The 18,644-nt window shown below is 42.7% G+C and overlaps 1 protein-coding gene across 4 annotated transcripts in view; it reads left to right on the top strand.

Moving 5' to 3' along the window:
• The first annotated feature begins 8,185 nt into the window (after nucleotides 1-8,185).
• AGPAT5 (1-acylglycerol-3-phosphate O-acyltransferase 5) overlaps nucleotides 8,186-18,644 on the top strand; it is a 78,924-nt gene continuing 68,465 nt past the window's right edge. For 3 of the 4 annotated variants that reach the window (XM_064585720.1, XM_064585719.1, XM_064585718.1), the window contains exon 1: nucleotides 8,213-8,733. In XM_064585720.1, the coding sequence (XP_064441790.1) occupies nucleotides 8,515-8,733 (219 nt within the window). In that variant the 5' untranslated portion in view covers nucleotides 8,213-8,514. Of the gene's footprint in view, nucleotides 8,734-18,644 lie in introns of all 4 variants that reach the window. The other variant, XR_010409745.1, reaches the window with a different exon arrangement.

Here is an 18,644-nt window from a genome sequence, read left to right as displayed (position 1 = left end):
TTAAACAAGTTAAGGGGTTTTTTTTTGCTTTCATAATAACTGGAGGTGGTAAGTCCAATGCTGGTAGGATACTTCGTGGTGTCAGGAATTCACATTCCTTTTGGGATTGGTCTGCCATGTGTGCCTACCAGTTTGGCTGCTGGAACTCCCCCCACAACCTACAACTTCATCTAAAAAGAGAAGGCTACCTAACACAACCCATAACACACATAGGCTACTTCCTTTTACATTTCACTGGCTCATCGATCATCTAGGTCCAAGAAAAGCCGGAAAGTGGGTTTTATTTTATGCAGCCATGTGCCTAGGAAAACAAGGGATGTAATTATTATAAAAGAAGGGGAGTGTGAATATTGGTGGAAATTAGCATCTGCTGTAAGGTCAGTAATAACACAAAGGGGGCACAGAGGTCATGCAGGATGATTATGGGACAGTCTCTCTGGTCACATTTGAAGGAGCCTGGGAAAGAGGGAAAACATGCTCCTAGGTGAGGGACGAACATGTCAAATTCTGGGAAGACTCTCCTGCTCAATGCACAGGAAGGATAGCAAAAGATCGGGATGGTTGGCTCTCCAAAAAGAGTAACTTCCTGATCAAGCAAGACCACTGCTTATTTACCGCAGTAAGGAAGATCATCATCTAGATAGTCTTAGAGTCCCAAAAGAGAGTGCATTTATGGAGTTTTAGGGTCTGGGCTTGAATAGTTTTAGGAAGGTCTTTCAATGTTGGGACCTAACTGGTTTTGGACAAAGTTAGTGATGTAACAGTTCACAACTGGTAGACACAGCTAGGCAAGGGCTTCTGAGCAAGTCTGACACACCAATGTTCTTTGCTAAGCACTCAATGGAGTAGTCTGTCCAGAGAAGGCAGTCTACGCAGATGAGCTCTTGGCTGTCCCGAGAAGGATTTGGCTGAGCAGCCTATTGTTGGTGTCAAGGGAAATGCAGGGATTCGTGAAGCAAACAAAAAAGTTACTTAGCGGTTTACAGCCTTATCTCTTGGCAAGAATTTCCTGGAGCAAAGAATAAGGTCATGTTGAGGAGGGTTTAGTTAGGTCAGTCACAGCTGAAGCTCGGAGTCTGAGGCACAGCCATTCTCCATGTGGTCAGGAGACGGCTCCTGGCAGTTGGTGGGCCACAGGCAGGACTTATTTGAATTTTACTTCGAGATGGAGTATCTTGGACAGAGTAGTAACTAAAGGATCACCTTGGCTGCCGCATTCATTTGGTGGGGCCTCAAAACAAAACATCACAGGCCAGGTAACTTACACAGAAGTTTGTTGTGGCACAATTCTGGAGGCTGAAGTCGGTGGGTTCCTTCAGAGGGCCGTAAGGGAGGATCGGACCCAGGCCACTCTCGTTCCTGAGAGGACCATCTTTACCTACCTGTCTTTTCATGTTCCCTCTGTGCATGGACCTCAATTTCCCCTTCTTATATGGACACCAGTCATAATGAATTAAGGCCCCCTGAAGGGCCTCATTTAAACTTGACTATCTCTGTAAAGACCCTATCTCCAAATAAGGTCCTATTCTGAGATTCTGAGGGTTAGGACTTCATTGTATGAATTTTGTGGACACAATTCAAATATAGTGAATAGGATTGTGAGGGGCAAGAGTATTATCGGGGAGACTAAATGAAGGCTATCACAGTTTTATAGGTAAGAGGGTGGCACATCCGATGAGGGTGGTCAATGAGAGGTGGAGAGAGGGGATGGGTTCCAGATGTATTTTAATGGTGATGCCAATACAGTTTACTGATAGATTGCATGCAGGATAGGGAAGAAGAATCAAGAAGGGGTGTAAGGATTTAGCCAGTGAGAAATTAAAACTGCTACTTAACTCAACTCCTTCCTGCCTCAGGACCTTTGCACTTGCTTTTCCCTCAGCCCGAAATGCCCTCATCTTAGATCTTATAATTCCAATTGTAACTTAAAGATCTCCTCCTTGGGGAGGCATTTCCTGGCCTTACCATGCAAAGGTGTCACTTCACAACAATCACATCACATTATCTTAGCTCACTGCTTGCCCTTATAACTCCTTGACAAGCTATTACACATCTCTTACCACGGACATGGAGGTAACACCAAGACAGGGATCTTATCTGCCTTGGTCATGGCTGTATTACCAGGTCCTACAACAGGGCCTTGCACACAAGCATTCAGTAACTGATAGAGTGAATGAACAGTGACCTAGTGCTAACAGTGAGCAACAGAGAAATGTAGAGTAACCTATAGGTTTCTAGTGTGGAGGACTGGGCAGATAACAGATAAGAGAGAAACCCACATCAACCTGGCTTTCATGGAGATTTGTTTGCTCCTATAACCACAGGGTTGAGAGTGGGTTTCATAGCTGGTTTGATTTAACAGCTACCCGGCCTGTGATGCTTTCTTATGTCAGCCCCAGCAAATGAATGCGGCAGCCAAGGTGATCCTTTTGTTACTACTCTGTCCAAGATACTCCCATCTCAGAGTAAAATCCAAATTAAGTCCTTATCTATTTCTCCGCTGGGTGTCAGCGCCATCCTAAAACTGACTTTCCATGAGATGGCAAAGTGGCTATGCAGATCCAGGTGTCAGCCCAGTCAAGTCACTAAGTGGAAGAGAGAGGAGCATCTCTTCTGGTAGCTTGTTTAGCAGAGTGGACAGGATTGTTTTCCAGAACACCCCAATCATCTTTGGGTCTCAGAGGCCCTTAGGGGTTCATCCCTCAACCAATTTTTGTAGCAACGCAAGTAGGGCTACTTTATAACAGACTAATGGTTCAAGAAACCATTAAACAAAACTTAAAAAAAAAAAAAAGAGTTCTACCTATTGGTATTCACTGTTTTGGAAATTAAAACAAGAAATTTAAAAATACTTAGTTCCTTTAAAAACACTCTAAAACTCACTGCATTCTAACAATATTTTCATGAAAAAATAGACTTCCAAAAGTAAATTTAGTAAGAAGACTGGCTACAGTTACATATGGTCTTGCAGGTCTCTTTACTGTGTGGCTTAATTACATACAGCTAGATTCCCTGCCTGCATTCACAAGGCTTTTTTTGGTGGAGGCAAATGAAGAGAACCCAGCCTCCATCAGATACATGATTGGAAAAAAGGAAGGAGTGTATTAGCCTTTCCAGGTAAGAAAGAATATGCACATTACTAGAGTAAAACTCAACAACTGGTAATTTCTTAGAGGTTATTAGCATTTTGGAGTTTAATATAGGAAAGTTTTTACCCTATTATATTCAAATCCACAGGTCTCTCTTGCACTTTGGAAGAACCCATTACCCATGCAATGATTTGGACATGAAGCATCGGCTTACAAATTAGTGGTTCACTTATTTTTGCAAATCTTCTAAAATATTGACATACAATACTGAAAAGTCACAATGGTTATTACCACAGAGTTTTTAAGAGTCTGAAGTATTGGGAACAGGTCAGACCCCTGGGAGCAAATTTAAGCTTTCCAACATTCTCGTTTTCATTTGAAAGCTCAAGTTTTATTACCAGCAACTATGCGTTGTTTTCCTTGAAGTGACATTTTGTTCATTTTTGAGAAAATATCTGCCAGAATAACCATATGTTATTCTTTCATGTAAAAGGGATGTTCCTTTCAAAGAAAAAAGAAAAAAGAAAAAAAAGTAGCTAATTCAGCCTGAAAAATGAAAGTTTTCCTCCAGAGAACTACTGTACTTCAGTGAGATCACACGTGCTTCATAGATACTCCCCATTTACTCACACCCAATGTTAAAGAGTAAGGATTTAATAAACTTGGTCTTTTTTTGTTGCTTCACCAAGGATATTGACTGAAACGAGTGTGTTTTTGCCGTATGTGGTGATGAACACGTGGGCACTAAGGCGCTTTGGATTTTGGCTTTGATGCATGCTAGGGTGCTAGCAGAGTTACCCAACATCACCACTGAAAATTCAACACAGTCATAAAGGCAAATCACAATTCACGGACATTAAGAAACATTTCATCTTGGGGCACCTGGACGTCTTAGGGGATCTTCAGGGGTTCAAGGTCCACACTTCAGACACCACTGTCTGATGCTAATCATGGCCCAGCCCCAGAGCCCGGATTAAAGCCAACTTCCCCGAAATAGGGCCTTGGCTGGAGAGGGATTGACATCTGATCCGAATGAAAATCCTCAGGTCAAGAGGCGAACAGGGCCATGGATGTACAAACATCCACTAACAGAAGCACAGGTGAAGAACTAGAATGTTATTACAACTCTAACCTCTAGGCGAGAAAGTTGGAAAGAGACGTTCAGATTTCATCCAATATATATTTTTTAAAGTATTATTTAGGTCTTTTGGAACAAGGATGCCTGTTTTAGTTTTACAAGTAAAAAATAAAGGCTTGCATGGTAGCTGACCAATAGAGGCAGAGTACTGGGCTACAATTTTAGGTTGTTGGTGAATAGAAGGTATTCTTGTTCGGGATCTTTCCTGCACTCACGGTGACACAAGTGTTTCCCTTTGTTTCTAAGGGCATCACATCCAGATCAGCACCCTGTTACCACCTGGACAGTCAATTTACACTACCTAGAACAATTAAAAAAAAAATTCTTTCAAACCTTTCAGTAGTTTTCCAGATCCTTTGGGATAAGGTCTAAAATCATTTACATGTATCATAAGTCCCACCGTCATGTGGTTCTTCCCAATCTTTCCTTTCCTGACTCAACCCCTACCATCTTTGTCTCCTTCCCTTGCCCCACTTACTTTCTCCACCGATAGTTTTCAAGAACTATTCCATGGGGAATCCCTGAAAATATGTAAAGATGTGGTCATGAGTAGTTCTAAGGACCTGACTTTCAGATGCTTAACTTTCCTGAAACTGATCTGCCTATGAAGACTCCTGGGAGTCCAGACCCACCTTGCATTTCACAATGGTCCCCACCCACTTGGTCCACCTCAAATCTTAACTACATTGTACTGCACTGCGGAGGTGGAAAGGTTTAATGAACTTGAGGACACCAAAAGATAATTTAAAATTTCTTTTAATTAAGGCATCATTAAGACAGGCGTTGTCAATAAAACTTTATTTACAATAATTATCAGATTTTGTATACACACTGATTCACTGTATATTGCTAACAACAGCAATACCTAATCCAGGGGAAATTTTTACTTTTCGATACTTGATGATATAGTCTGAGCAATAAGAGACTTTGAATCATAAAAGGATATTCCATTAAGTTAAATTCTGGGTACAAGTGGAATGAAATATGTTTTCAAGGAGAAAAAGAAAGGATCAATGTAAACTTCTAATTGGTAAAAACCTTAACTATTTATTTTTTATTTATTTATTTATTTATTTTCAAGAGAGCACATGAGAGGGGGGAGGGTCCAAGGGAGAAGCAGACTCCCTGCCGAGCAGGGAGCCCGATGCAGGACTCCATCCCGGGACTCCAGGATCATGACCTGAGCCGAAGGCAGTCGCCCAACCGACTGAGCCACCCAGGCGCCCCAAAACCTTAACTATTTAAACAGATGATGATGGGTAATAAATTGCCATGGTATTCATAATCCATTCAGACCATTTAAAAGATTTCTGTAATCACTTTATTTTAAAATATCATAACTCATCAGAACTTACTTTTGTAACTAACTAAACTTCCAATAAGAACAATTTTAGCTATTAACTTAAAAATGTGTGAGGGAAATACAGTTCTTTTAGGGGGCATCCAATTTTTTTTTAAGTGTGGCCCATTCCATGGGGCTCCCGGGTGGCTCATTAGGTTAAGTGTCTGCCTTTGGCTCAGGTCATGATCTCGGGGTCCTGGGATGGAGCTGCTCAGCAGGGAGTCTGCCGCTCCCTCTCCCTCTGCCCTCACCCCACCCCTAGCTTGTAAGCGCACTCTCTCAATAAAATTAAAAAAAAAAAAAAAAAAAAAGCGTGGCCCATTCCAATGCTCCACACAGGGCTTTTCAGTGCTTGGGTACGCGGCGCTCTCAGCTTCCGTCCTCAGGATACGAAGTTCTCACTTGGGAGGTTCTTCCTCTTCCTCTTATTTCTAGCTGTCGCCTAGCTAACTCCACCATTAAGTTCCATTTTAAGTGTCACTCTGCTTGAGAAGCGTTCTTTGTACCCAGACTAAATGAAATCCCAATACATGTTCCCATGGTACCATGCATTTCCTCTTCACGTAAAACTCACCCCACGCACAACCCCTCACCACACCTAAGCAGCAGAAAGGCACAAAGAGAACCAGTCTTTTCACTGTTCTATCCCAGTGCCGGTGTATGCAGGCCACGGTAGCTGTACTTCTCTAAAGAACCATTTTTCTAGAGTGGTAGAAAAGGAAGTCAGACTGCAAGGGATTAAAACAATGTACGAGGTAAGGAGGTAGAAGCAGGGAATGAGGGTTGATTAGAGCTAAGAAGGGAGTAAGTGCGCAGAGGGGAGAGTGAATCTGCCACTGTCACCAGGAAGAGAGAAGAGCACAGGACTAACCAGGCAGGCAGGGCTGGGCTTGGATATAAATGGGGACAAGAGAAACTTAAGCTCTCAGAACTTTACCACTTGGTGATGAACAGTCACTGGGGCGTAATTCACGGAAAGCAACGTATTTCCATACGTCACACATATTTACTGACGTCATGCATACAGATCGTAATGTGAACACTGAGCCTGCTTTCTCTCTTCATACATTTTCTCCTAACTGTAGGGAGGTCTGGTCCCAATCCAAGGAAGCATGAGTGGTATTGGAGAGGCACACTATCCACACCCATGACTTTTGCCCTCCAAAAAGAAATCTAGTTTTTCTCACAGGCCATTACTTTCCACAGAAAGAGACGGGAAACCCTGTTCAAAGTCTTCCTTTGGGGTAATGCTTCCTGTTGGCAATATACTGTCCAAATACTTGTTCCTTGAGAACTCTATTCACCTGGCTTTGTCTCCTAACGTGACCACCTACCAATCATGTTACGTGATGTCAATCACATACACTCACAGAACGTAGCCACTGTCCTGGCCCTTGTTAGAATTTTCCATTAAAACAGCTCCCTGCATAAAGCTACCCCACAGGCTTCCGTTAAGAAAAAATATATATTTTTAATGAAAAAAAAATTTTTTTCACTCAAAGCATTTGGCATTCTTCGGAAGTGCAATTGTCCCCAGAAAACGTTACACATTAAACCACTTTTACTGAAGCCAAAGGGCCGTAGAAGGATCCAGAAGGTCTCTGGATCTGTTTTTACATCAATAAAACAACTGCCCCGCCTTCCTAGATTTTTGTGAAGGTCACACAAGTAGGTCAGTACTTTACATATTCTATATGTACAGTCCAGGTACTTTTAAGTACTCCCCCCAAAATGAGGCTCCTTATTGAAACAAAATGGGAAGACGGAGACCCAGGCGCTGAGGAAGTGAAGCCGGAGTGAACCTGAAAGGTCTGACAAAGTGTGCAAAGCACCTCGTGAAAAGGCTGTCCAGCCGAGCGCCAGCTAACAGGCAAGTCCCGTCACCACCGTGATGGAAGAAGCGGCCTGCTTCCGAACCACCCTAGTGGCGGGGGAGGGGGAGGGAGGGAGTCGGGCGCGCTCGCTGGGGAGAAGGCGAAGCAGCGGGCAAGGCGGACCGTGCGGGAGCCACCAGAGGAGGAGGGGGGGCATCCCGCCGAGCCGAGCCCTGGGCGGATGACCCGGGGCGGAGCTCTGATAGCGCTTATCACACCCCGTCGTACCGGTCCAGGTTTGTCGATTTGGCCTTCCCAAACTCAGCCTGGCAAATATTTGCTGAATGCGTGAGTCCTCCCGACTGGAGACAGCAAGGTCTGCAGCACATTTGAGACACAGGGCATCCCGGGGACCAGGGGCCCACAGAGCGTGCGAGCGGAACGCGGGGCCTGCCCTCCAACCACCCCGGGCCCAGAATCCACCGGACGGGACCCAAGACCGCCCGGGCCCCCTCCTCCGGCCCGCACGCACCTTCTCCTACGGGGCCTGTCAGCCGCCACCTTCCTTCCCGCGTCTGCCCGAGACGAAGCTTTGGAGCATGCGTAGCGGACAGACCCTGGCTGGCCGCGCGTCCGGTCGGCAGTTGCGCTTCAACTGTCAGCGCGTTCGACCAATCAGAGGATGTGTTAAGTTCACGGACTCCCGCCCCCTACGGGGGACTATGGCAACAGAAGGCCAATCAGGCGGCGTGTTGTTGCCGCGGAGCCCCGCCCCCGTCAGGGGCGCTGGGCGACGGGCGAGGGTCAAGGGGTGTAAACGCTTCTGAGCTACTGAGCCTCGGAGGGCCGCGGCATCCCCTTGCCCCGCGGCCGCGAGCAGCGCGCCCGGCGCCACACTCGCGGGCCGGCCCAGCGTCAGGCGGCCGCGCGGCCCATGCGGCTGGGGGCGGCGGCCGGAGCGGGCTCGGGCTGGGCGTCTCAGGTGCAGCCGGCTGCCCGGAGAGGTGAGGGGGCGGTGGCGGGGCCCGGCCCGGCCCCGTGATTGGCCGCGGGCTGAGGGCCGCGGGGCGGCCTGGAGGCGTCCCGGGCGGGGAGCAGCCGGCCGAGCCTTCCGCGCGCGGCCCCGGCAGGATGCTGCTGTCCCTGGTGCTCCACATGTACTCGATGCGCTGCGTGCTGCCGGCCGCCGTGCTCCTGGGCACTGCCCCCACCTACGTGCTGGCCTGGGGGGCCTGGCGGCTGCTCTCCGCCTTCCTGCCCTCCCGCTTGTACCAGGCGGTGGACGACCGGCTCTACTGCATCTATCAGAGCATGGTGCTCTTCTTCTTCGAGAACTACACCGGCGTGCAGGTGAGGGGCACTGCCCGCCCTCCGCTCCCCCGCGCCGCCCCTGCCTGCCCGCTCTCCACCCGGGTCCCCGCTGGGAACCATTCACCCCGCGCCCCGCCCCCCGCCCCTGGGTACTTTGGGATCGTTCAGCTCTGCCTGGCACATGCGGCCCCCAGAACACGTGCCATCACCCTGTCCTCCCTCGGCGAGGGAAGTTTCACGTTCTTGGGTGGGGTTTGGTCCGATACTTCCTTGCCGCAGGTGCCCCAAGATCGCTAGGAAGCTGTGGTTATGTTGTTCTGAGGCCACAAGTTGGATCGTCCGCCCCCCCTTCCCCATCTTTTGTAACTGCCTGTCTCGGTGCTTTGCTAAGTAGGTGCACACGAACACTTAAGTAGGGCAAGCAGTTGACAAGTTTTTGGCGTTTGGTCTCAGAAGATTGGTAATGTTTGAAGTCAAAAGGGCGCTTGTAAAAATCGGAGACCTCTTGAAACAGATGACTGTTACTATTTGGACAATAAGTACAACTTTGTTTTGCATTCTTCCGCAGTATAAGTGAAAGCTGGATGAGGAAATTAATACATTTGTTACTGTAGAAGCCTTACCGTAGATAAAATTCTTGCCAACTTACCCTAGGCTCAAATGTGTGGCTAATTTTTTGCCTGATGACTTTCTGTTACTTTTTCTGTGGAGATTGGATCTGCAGATTAAATTTGTAAAAAAAGAGAAAAAGAAAAAATGTAGAAGACCCCCTTTAGTTATTTGAAGTCTCTTTTACAAAAATAACAATTGCGAATTTTCCTTTTATTTCCCAATCTGAATGAAAGAGCTTGACTCTTGGTTATTCCTTATATCCAGTTAGCCCTCTTTTTTTTCTTTTTTTCTTTTCTTAGTCGGGGTTGGGTTGAAGGGAATGGGATGGCATTGGTTTTCTCTTTTTGTCTTTTTTTTTTTTTTTTTTTCCTGGAGCAGCTGTTTTCACCCTGTTGTCAACCAGCTACTATTTTCAGGTTGCAGTTGCACTGCTGTGGATCCCTGATGACTCTGAGTTTGCCCCAGTTGGAGGTTGTTTGGGGGAAGGGAAGTAGAAGCCAGGGCCTACATTTAAACCGGTATCTGTAAGCGCTTCCTAGAAAAGAAAGATTGCTTTTCCAGATCATGGTTTCCTGTTAATTGACTTTTAAAATGGGCTTCATTTAAAATTTTCACTAATTCAGACCAATCATTTCCCCCCCTTTGCTCTTATTTCACAGCCTTTGTCTAAATGTATGGTTTTGTCATGATTAAATATTTAATTTCACATCAGATGACAACTGACCTGGACTAGGATATAGACAGAACATAGGACAAAGTCAGTTACCTTTTAGGAAAATAGTACTACCTCTGGTGGATTATTTCATTTTTGTTCAAAGAATATAGCGTGTTCCATGCAATATAATATATAATATACCAGTGAAGTACTATGTGTTTAGCAAGTTTCTTATTTTAAAAATGATTGTAAAATTTCAGTGTTTCTAAATTGTATGTCTTACCTTATACCCTGTTCAGTGTAGACCTCCAGTTTTATTTTTGAGTTCTCAGCACATGGTTTTTAAAAAAATTGAATCTGTTGATCATCAGTGGACAGTCAGTTCCAGAATTCCTAACAAACTTTAAAGAACACGCATTAAATAAAACTTTGAATTACACTTGAGGGCCATCAGATATCCTTTTATAAATGCATGAATGACAATATCCAGGATAGTAAAGGAAAGGGAATTTATCTATAAGGACATTCTGTCACCTTATTCTTAGTTTTACTTACTAGTTTTCATCAGTGACTTTGTCATTGTAAAGTTTTGATTAACATTTTGTCTTGTTTTTCTTATTTTGCTAGGGGACTTTTTTTTTCTTGAATTGTTTTTCACCTCTAATTGGCAAAGAACAGAGATGGTCCTCATCTTTGTTCTGTATAAAAGAATGTTGATTCATTTCTGAAGAAGTGCTAGTAATTTAAGTTTTTGGACGAAAGGAAGTTCACCATTAAATTATATACATTGTAGAGTTATATTTAAATTATCGGTTTTTTCACCCCCTTCCATTTGGTGACCAACAGTTTGATCTCTGTATTTATGGGTTTGTTTCTTTTTTGTTTGTTTTGTTTTTTAGATAACACATATAAAGTGAAACCGAACGGTATTTGTCTGACTTATTTCACTTAGCATAATACCTTCTAGATCCAACCATGTTGTCTCTGATGCCAAAATCATTCCTTTTTATGACTGGGTGATATTCCAGTGTGTGTGTGTGTGTGTTTGTGTTTGTGTTTGTGTAGCACGTCGTCTTCATCTATCAGTGGACACTTAAGTTGCTTCCGTATCTCAGCTATTGTGAACAATGCTGCAATAAACACAGGGGTACATGTATATCTTTTTGATTAGTGTTTTTGTTTTCTTGGGGTAAATACCCAATAGTGGAATTACTGGATCAGGTAGCATTTCTATTTTCAATTTTTTGAGGAACCTCCGCAGTGGCTGCACCAATTTACGTTTCCACCAGCAGTGCATGAGGTTTCCCTTTTCTCCACATCCTTGCTAAATGTCTTTCTGATACTAACCATTCTGACAGGTGTAAGGTGATAACTTATGGTTTTGATTTGCATTTGCCTGCCTATTAGTGATGTTGAACATAAATTAGAATTTTTTAAATGGAATTTTTAATGCTTTTTAATTCTAGATTTTAAAAAAGAAATGGCTCATAGTAGTGTAACAGAATATTTTTTTATGTATAGAATTTTTAAGCTGAAGAGAAGTAGGTCCATGAAGGTGGTGATCTGTGTTTGGCAGGTAAGCCAGTTCAGCATGTATACTTGAATGTTCCATTGGATTCTAGCTAAATATCTGTTCTTTCCTATTTCCACTACTTTATTTTCACACGCATTTTTGACACAGGAGAGCATTTCAATCACTGTTGCTAAAATTTTCGTTTATAATTTATTCTTTTAGGTTCTAGAATTTTATTAGTACTGAAACAAAAAAGGGTACCTTCACCATTTACTTTGGAATAAGCAATAAGGATTTTAAAAGTCTCATTTATCTCACTTAATTTGAGATCCATTGAAAATCAACACAAGCCTCTTTATTATTTTGGGGCACACGGATTCAAATAACTGTATTTCTTTTCTGTTGCTGCCATAACAAATCACCTCAAATTTAGTGGCTTAAAACAAGAGAAATTTATTCTTACAGTTCTAGAGGCCAAATGTCTGAAATCAAGATGTTTGTTGGCCTATACTCCGTCTTGAGGCTCTAGGGCAACCTTTTCTTTGGCTCTTTCAGCTTCCAGTGGCTGTGGGCATTCCTTGACTTGTAGCTATATAATCCACAATCTGCCTCCGTGATCTCATTTCCTCCTCCTCTTCTGCCTGTCGGATCTCCCTCTGCCTTTCTTTTATAAGGACACTTGTCATTGGGTTTAGGGCCCACTCAGATAATCCAGGATGAGCTCCCCAAATCAGAATCCTTAGCCCAAGACCCTTTTCCCAAGTAAGGTCACATTCATAGGTTACAGGGTTAAGACATGGACAGTCTTTTGTGGGGGTCACCATTCAACCTAGTCATAACTTAGTCCGGCTTATTCTTGGAGCTGGAGTTTCAGGAAAACTTGTGGGAAGGTAGAAAGAAAGAGGGGCATTAACTGGCAGAGGCAGCAGTGAGGATTCCTGCAGGATGGACGGTGATGCAGTTACTATAACCTCGAGGTGAGGGGAAATCAGATTTACCATAATTTCTATCCTAGGATGCTGTCCCGAATGTTGAGATTTCTGCATAAATAATCATTGTAATAGTTATGATAGGTAATGAAAAATCTTAACATGTTGTTTTGGAAGCTGTTGAAAGTTAATGTATTTTTTTTCTAAATATCAGAATTCCTTTCTCATTATTTAAAAAAAAAAAAATTCTCTTTTTCCTCCTTCCAAAGGAATGAACTAAAAACTGATCATTGATATTAGCAGGGCAAAAATATCTAGTGATATAATACATGCCTCCTTAATAACATGTAATAAATATTTTAATCAAATTTTTTTCCTGCTTAAATCCTTCTGTAACACTTGGAATTTACTTTAAAATGTATTTTACATTAATGGCCCTATCTTCTAATTTGCTCTTTCTCAAATGCTAACATGATAGAACAACAAAATGTGGACTTTGAGAGAAGATAAATTTAGTTTTTCAGCTGACCTACTTCAAGTATAAAATAGTTCAAAAAATACTGGAAACAAGATAACAGAATTTAAGCTTAAGATTTTGATTTTTTTTAATATGTTCAGTTAGAATACTCTTAACTTCTCTAATAATTCATACTTTTAATTGAAACATTGTTTCAAGTTCCTTAGGAACAACCAAGGCATTCATATCTGGAGACCATTTATAACTGGTTCTTTCTATAGCACTGTTTCATCAAACATAGTCCTAGACTCTCAGTTAAATTTGTATTCTGTATCTTGTGGTGAGGGCAGCTAAACTCTTCGAATAAAATATGTTTATTTAGAATGGGAGAAGGGACCTTACAGGTCCACCTCCTTTTTACCACATCTGGATTCTGTCTGCATTTCTGCTAAAACGTTGCCCAGAGTCTTCTTGAATATCAGTAGTCCTAAAGAGAATATAAATACTTTGTATCCTTAATTTCCTTTTTCTCTGCTTATTTATCATCCATGTGAAGACCTTAAAAGACCTGAGATTACTTCCTTCAGTTTAGCTGGGGCAAGACAGAGACAGGCAGGTTTGGTTGTGCTTCTGCATGTGTGTGTTTAAGAATGACAACAGCCTTTCATAGAGGAAATTAAACATTTCCCAAATCAAATAGGGTTCCAGTCTAACACATTTTAAGTCTGGCCAGGGAATAGACTTATAGGAAAATTTTAGAAAACTGTAATTAGAACCTTGTTTTTAGGGCACCTGGGTGGCTCAGTCGTTAAGTGTCTGCCTTTGGCTTAGGTCATGATCCCAGGGTGCTGGGATCGAGCCCCGCATCGGGCTCCCTGCTCCGCGGGAAGCCTGCTTCTCCCTCTCCCACTCCCCCTGCTTGTTTTCCCTCTCTCGCTGTGTCTCTCTCTGTCAAATAAATAAAATCTTTAAAAGAAAAAAAAAAAAGAACCTTGTTTTTATACTTTCTATAAATAAAAATCCCTAATTGAGCAAGCAATTTTTTTGTTTGTTTGCATTGGTGTAAGATTCCTTTTAATGTCTTATTTTTCTATTTTAAATCACAGATGCAAAAAAACATTCAAACACTGCCAAAATATTTTGAGAAAGTTAAAGTTCCCTCTGCCTACACACACCTTTCCCAGGTATGCAACAATTTGGTGTGTAACTTTAGATTTCTTCTAAGAGCTTTTAAATAAATGTAAATTGTGGGAAGACTCCTCCAATACATTAACTTCTCGGATGGGTTTTATAGTTGTACCCAGTATGTCTATAACCTATGGGGACGCATCTGTGCTGTTGAGGAAAGGAAAATATGAGTCTATAGACATAATTTAATTTCCCTCTTTCGTGAATTTGTCTGAATTTGTAGAGCTGAATGAACCGAGAGTTGACTCTTCCTAAATGGACTTAGAAGTTAATTTTTCCTTTAATATTTTCTCATTTTATTATGGTTTCTTAAACACGGGTTGATAATGCAATCCAAAACTAAGTAATAACTTCTAATGAATCCCTAAAAACTACTCTTCACTCCTTCATTCGTGCAGTATTGGAGTGTGCACCTTGTTCCAGATCCTTAGGTGGACGCTAAGGGATACAGTGAAGAAAACCGTGGGCAAGATCCCTGCCCTTATGGAGCTCACCCTCTAGTGAGACACAGATGGGAACAAGAAAATTAACATGTACTGTGCTCTGTGAAATTGTTAGACTAGTGGTTGAGGAACTTTGCCCAAACCAGTGACATTTGCATGGAGCTCTGAAAAGGGGCCAATTGGGGAGGATTTGTAGTAATCCAGGCAAGAAATGGTGGTCAGACTTGTGGACAGAGTGGACATGGAGAGGATGTAAAGATTCCCAGATCTGTTTTCGAAGTAGCTGGTACGGCTTTGTGGACAGGATGTGGAAGAGAAAGGAGAGGAAGGGTTCCGTAACAAACTTGGTGTTGAGTGCGAGCTGACTGTGCCAGGTGTTTTGGCATATCAGTCCTGTCACTCTGACCACGTAGGCACGCTTCTTCCCATTTTACCAATGAGAACTGAGGCACCTGTAGTTCACACTCGTAGTAGGTAAGGCAGGATTCAGTACAAGGCACTCTGGCTTTACTCAATGGTGTGGTTATGTTGGTTGAAATGAGATCCCTGCTCTTAGTTTATTCATACTAGGAAAAATAGGGACAAACAATTCCAGTAGAGGATAATACTGAAATTGGAGTGTTTGTGTTTGTTAGCTTTGTGACACAAAGATAAAATAACTTTGCCTGGGTTCTTTAAGAAGGCTGTATGAGGTGCTTCGAATCTTTACTTCAAACGGGAGTGAATATTGTGGTCTGTTTAGGAAAAAGAGGCCCTCAGTGGATAACTGAATGAAACTGAAGACTCCTAAGTGTGGCCTTCAGAGCTGTCTAAAGTTTGCCCTGGCCAGTTTTTCCATTTATTGGTTTCACTGTAGCCCAACTGCTGCTTCCTCCCCAGTCTCCCAAATCACCAGGGCATTTTCAAGCATGTGCCTTTGGACTCTTCTCTGTATGCTTTCTTCCAGCTGAAGCCTCATCTTTCCCTCACCCCCTCTCGGTGTCAGCATCACACATGTAATTAACACAGGAAATATTAACATAACATTAGCATCTTTTAATGCCTGTATTGACCCCTCTACAAGATTGTAACCTTGTGGAGATAGCAATAAAGGGGAGAATAACTTAATTTTCCCCTTTTAATAAAAGGGCAGAGTACAGGGGATACTGATCTGCTGTCTGTGGAAATGTAGATGAATCTCACTTTTAACTGGGGTGGGTCCTTGACTGGGCTTACTGGTTGACAGGCTTTGATTTAATGGAGACTACCGGTCTAGTGAGTCTAATTGTATTCTTTACTTAAATAGATAAAGGGGAAAGAAACATGAACTGTACGCTCAGAAGTAAGACTGAGAAAGAATAAGGTCAGAGACCTTATAAAGAGGACATTCTGCAACAGCCAGCGATATAGAGAAACCTTTGTTTGCTTGTCAATAAAAACCTGTACTTCTCGCTACTTTTGAACCTACGCAGCTCTCTAAGGCTTATTTTGTTCCCCCTTTCTCTGTGGGAACTAGCAATGGAAACCCCAAATAAGCAAGTGTTGCTTGGGTATTTTAGAGGACTGTATGCATATGGAAGTGGTATTTGGAAAACAGCTTTATTCTTCCTGGCCTTCAGGTGGGGATTTCAGAACCAAAAAGAAACCAGGGGGTGATACCTGGAAAGGAGCGTCACCTAAAGTGCTAACCACATGCTAGGTACTCATGTTTTATTTTATTTATTTTATTTTTTTTTAAAGATTTTAATTATTTGAGAGAGAGAGCATGAGCGTAAGCAGGGGGGAGGAGGCAGAAGGCGAAGCAGACTCCACGCTGAGCAGGGAGCCCAACTCAGGGCTCAATCCCAGGACCCCAAGATCATGAACTGAGCCGAAGGCAGATGCTTAACCGACTGAGCCACCCGGGTGCCCCTAGGCACTCATGTTTTAGAATGAGAAAATAGTCTCTCAACACACAGCTTAGCAGTGTAGAAAGAAGTCAGTTTAAAACAAAAAGCGTGTATGAAGTAAGTTATAAAAGAAGGAAAAGAATCAAGAGTCATGGGAATACAGGAGCAATGCAGCTGAGTCCTAGCCTTGCTTCACTGTAGGGAGCTTGTGCGGCTCAGCATGGGTGTGTGGAAGGTAGAGCCCGGGTAGTGAATGTCAGTTGCTCTTCCTGGCTTAGGTATTGCTTTGTTCCCTGTCTGCATTTGCATTTCTGGAGGAAAATTTTTTATGTCTACTTATTTTTTCTCATGAGTTTCTTATCTCCTTAGTCTTCAGACTGAAAAAAATCACATAAGCTTTTTTTTTTTTTTTTTTTGACACAGAGAGATAACAAGAGCAGGAACACAAGCAGGGGGAGTGGGGGAGGGAGAAGCAGGCTTCCCGTGGAACAGGGAGCCCGACGTGGCGCTTGATCCCAGGACCCTGGGATCATGACCTGAGCCGAAGGCAGATGCTTAATGACTGAGCCACTCAGGCACCCCCACACAAGCTTCTAATATATGGGAAGGTTTCTCATTCAAAGTTCTTATTTCGAATTTTTGCAGAGAATAGTTTTATAGCATTCGAAAGAGTTTCGGATCTTGGTGTGAGAAACCGGAGTGTAATTCCTAGCTCTCTGCCATAGTGTGTGTCAACTTGAATAAGCTTCTCAGCTCAGTATTCTCCTCCTTCAGTGGAATACTTACTGTCATGCTCTTTTGAAGACTAAATGAGATACCATGCGAAACTGCGCTCAGTGACTGGCATGTCGTAGGTGCTCAGCAAAACACCCTGTAGAATAAGGACAGTACCAAGGGACACACGTGAAGAATGTATAAGAAAGCTTTGTGATTTGTAAGGTTCCTTTTAAATGTTGCATGATCATTATTTTAGCATACTGCTTATTAGACATGACTGTGTTTCTACTTTGATCTTGGTTCAGAGGGCATTGTAATTTTCCTATTCAATGAAGTGTTGCTTGAGATTGGGCAGAAAAAGACCATCGTGTTTGTATGCATTACAGTAGAAATCTTTTACTGGTTAACTCGTGATATATTTCACTGGCCTAAAAATACATTTAAAAATTCATTTCAAATGATTATGAACATCATAAAGTGTAAATTATATATGTAATCTTATTAAAACAATTTATAGCTGCATTTCTGTGTAATCAGACTTTTTTTTCCCTCTTACCCATTAATCACTTAACACAGTTGTGAACAAAAAATTTCACTTTATTGGACAATAATAATAACAGCAGCTAACTTTTGGGGGGATGCTTACTATGTTCAAGGCATTGTGTGAAGTAGTTTATCTCATCTCATTAATTAGGAGTAGTTGCTGTTAGGACATTCATTTTACATGTAAAGAAATAGATGTGGAGAGGTAAGGGACTTTGCTCAATTTCACACAGTTACTAAGGTGATAGACTAGGATTCAAATCCAAGTCTTAATTCAAATCAAATACTTTAACCTGTGCTCTTAGTGACTATTATGTTGCAGTGTAGAGGAAGAAAAACTTTTCCTCTACTCTCTTAGGTTCATAGCTGAGGTCTGCAAATTAAACTGACAAGAGTCAGATTAACAGCAGAAAAGACATACATATTTTACTGATGTTAATATTTTTACATGCATTGGTGCCTCACAGAAAAGAAGTGAAAATCAAAAGAAGTGAATAGACTCAGTTTGAGGGGTTTATATGTCATTTTAAAAAAGGGCAGTAACTTCTGGAAACATGACTAGACAGAGAAAGGGCTTTGTGCCGTTAGGGCTGGTAAATTGTGGGCATGTCACTAGGGAATGTGTGATAGGTAAGGGTGGTTTAGTAAGGTTTGCTGTGCAGACTTCTCGTGCTATTGCTGGTCTTTCTGGCACTCTAGAAGGGAACACCTTTAGGAATGGGTATTAACATCACCCTTACAAAGGGAAGCTTATGACTTCGGCAGAAAGGGGGAGGCCAGAAAGGTCTTCGTGTGTCTGATGTTTCTCACTTTCTTCACCTCAAAATATCCTTATGCCAATGTGGCATATTTTGGGATAGCATACTCTGGTCGTCCTCAACAGAGTCTATATTAAGGGGAGTGAAAAAGTTTTTTAAAAAATATTTCATGGGCGCCTGGGTGGCTCAGTTGGTTAAGCGACTGCCTTCGGCTCAGGTCATGATCCTGGAGTCCTGGGATCGAGTCCCGCATCGGGCTCCCTGCTT

The sequence above is a fragment of the Mirounga angustirostris genome, unplaced genomic scaffold (genome assembly GCF_029215605.1).
Source record: "Mirounga angustirostris isolate CCGP_5_RB_7025 unplaced genomic scaffold, mMirAng1.0.hap1 SCAF_2, whole genome shotgun sequence".
Taxonomy (NCBI): Eukaryota; Metazoa; Chordata; class Mammalia; order Carnivora; family Phocidae; genus Mirounga; species Mirounga angustirostris.
The sequence above is the reverse complement of the archived record's forward strand: the minus strand, read 5'-3'. Positions and strand labels throughout refer to the sequence as shown.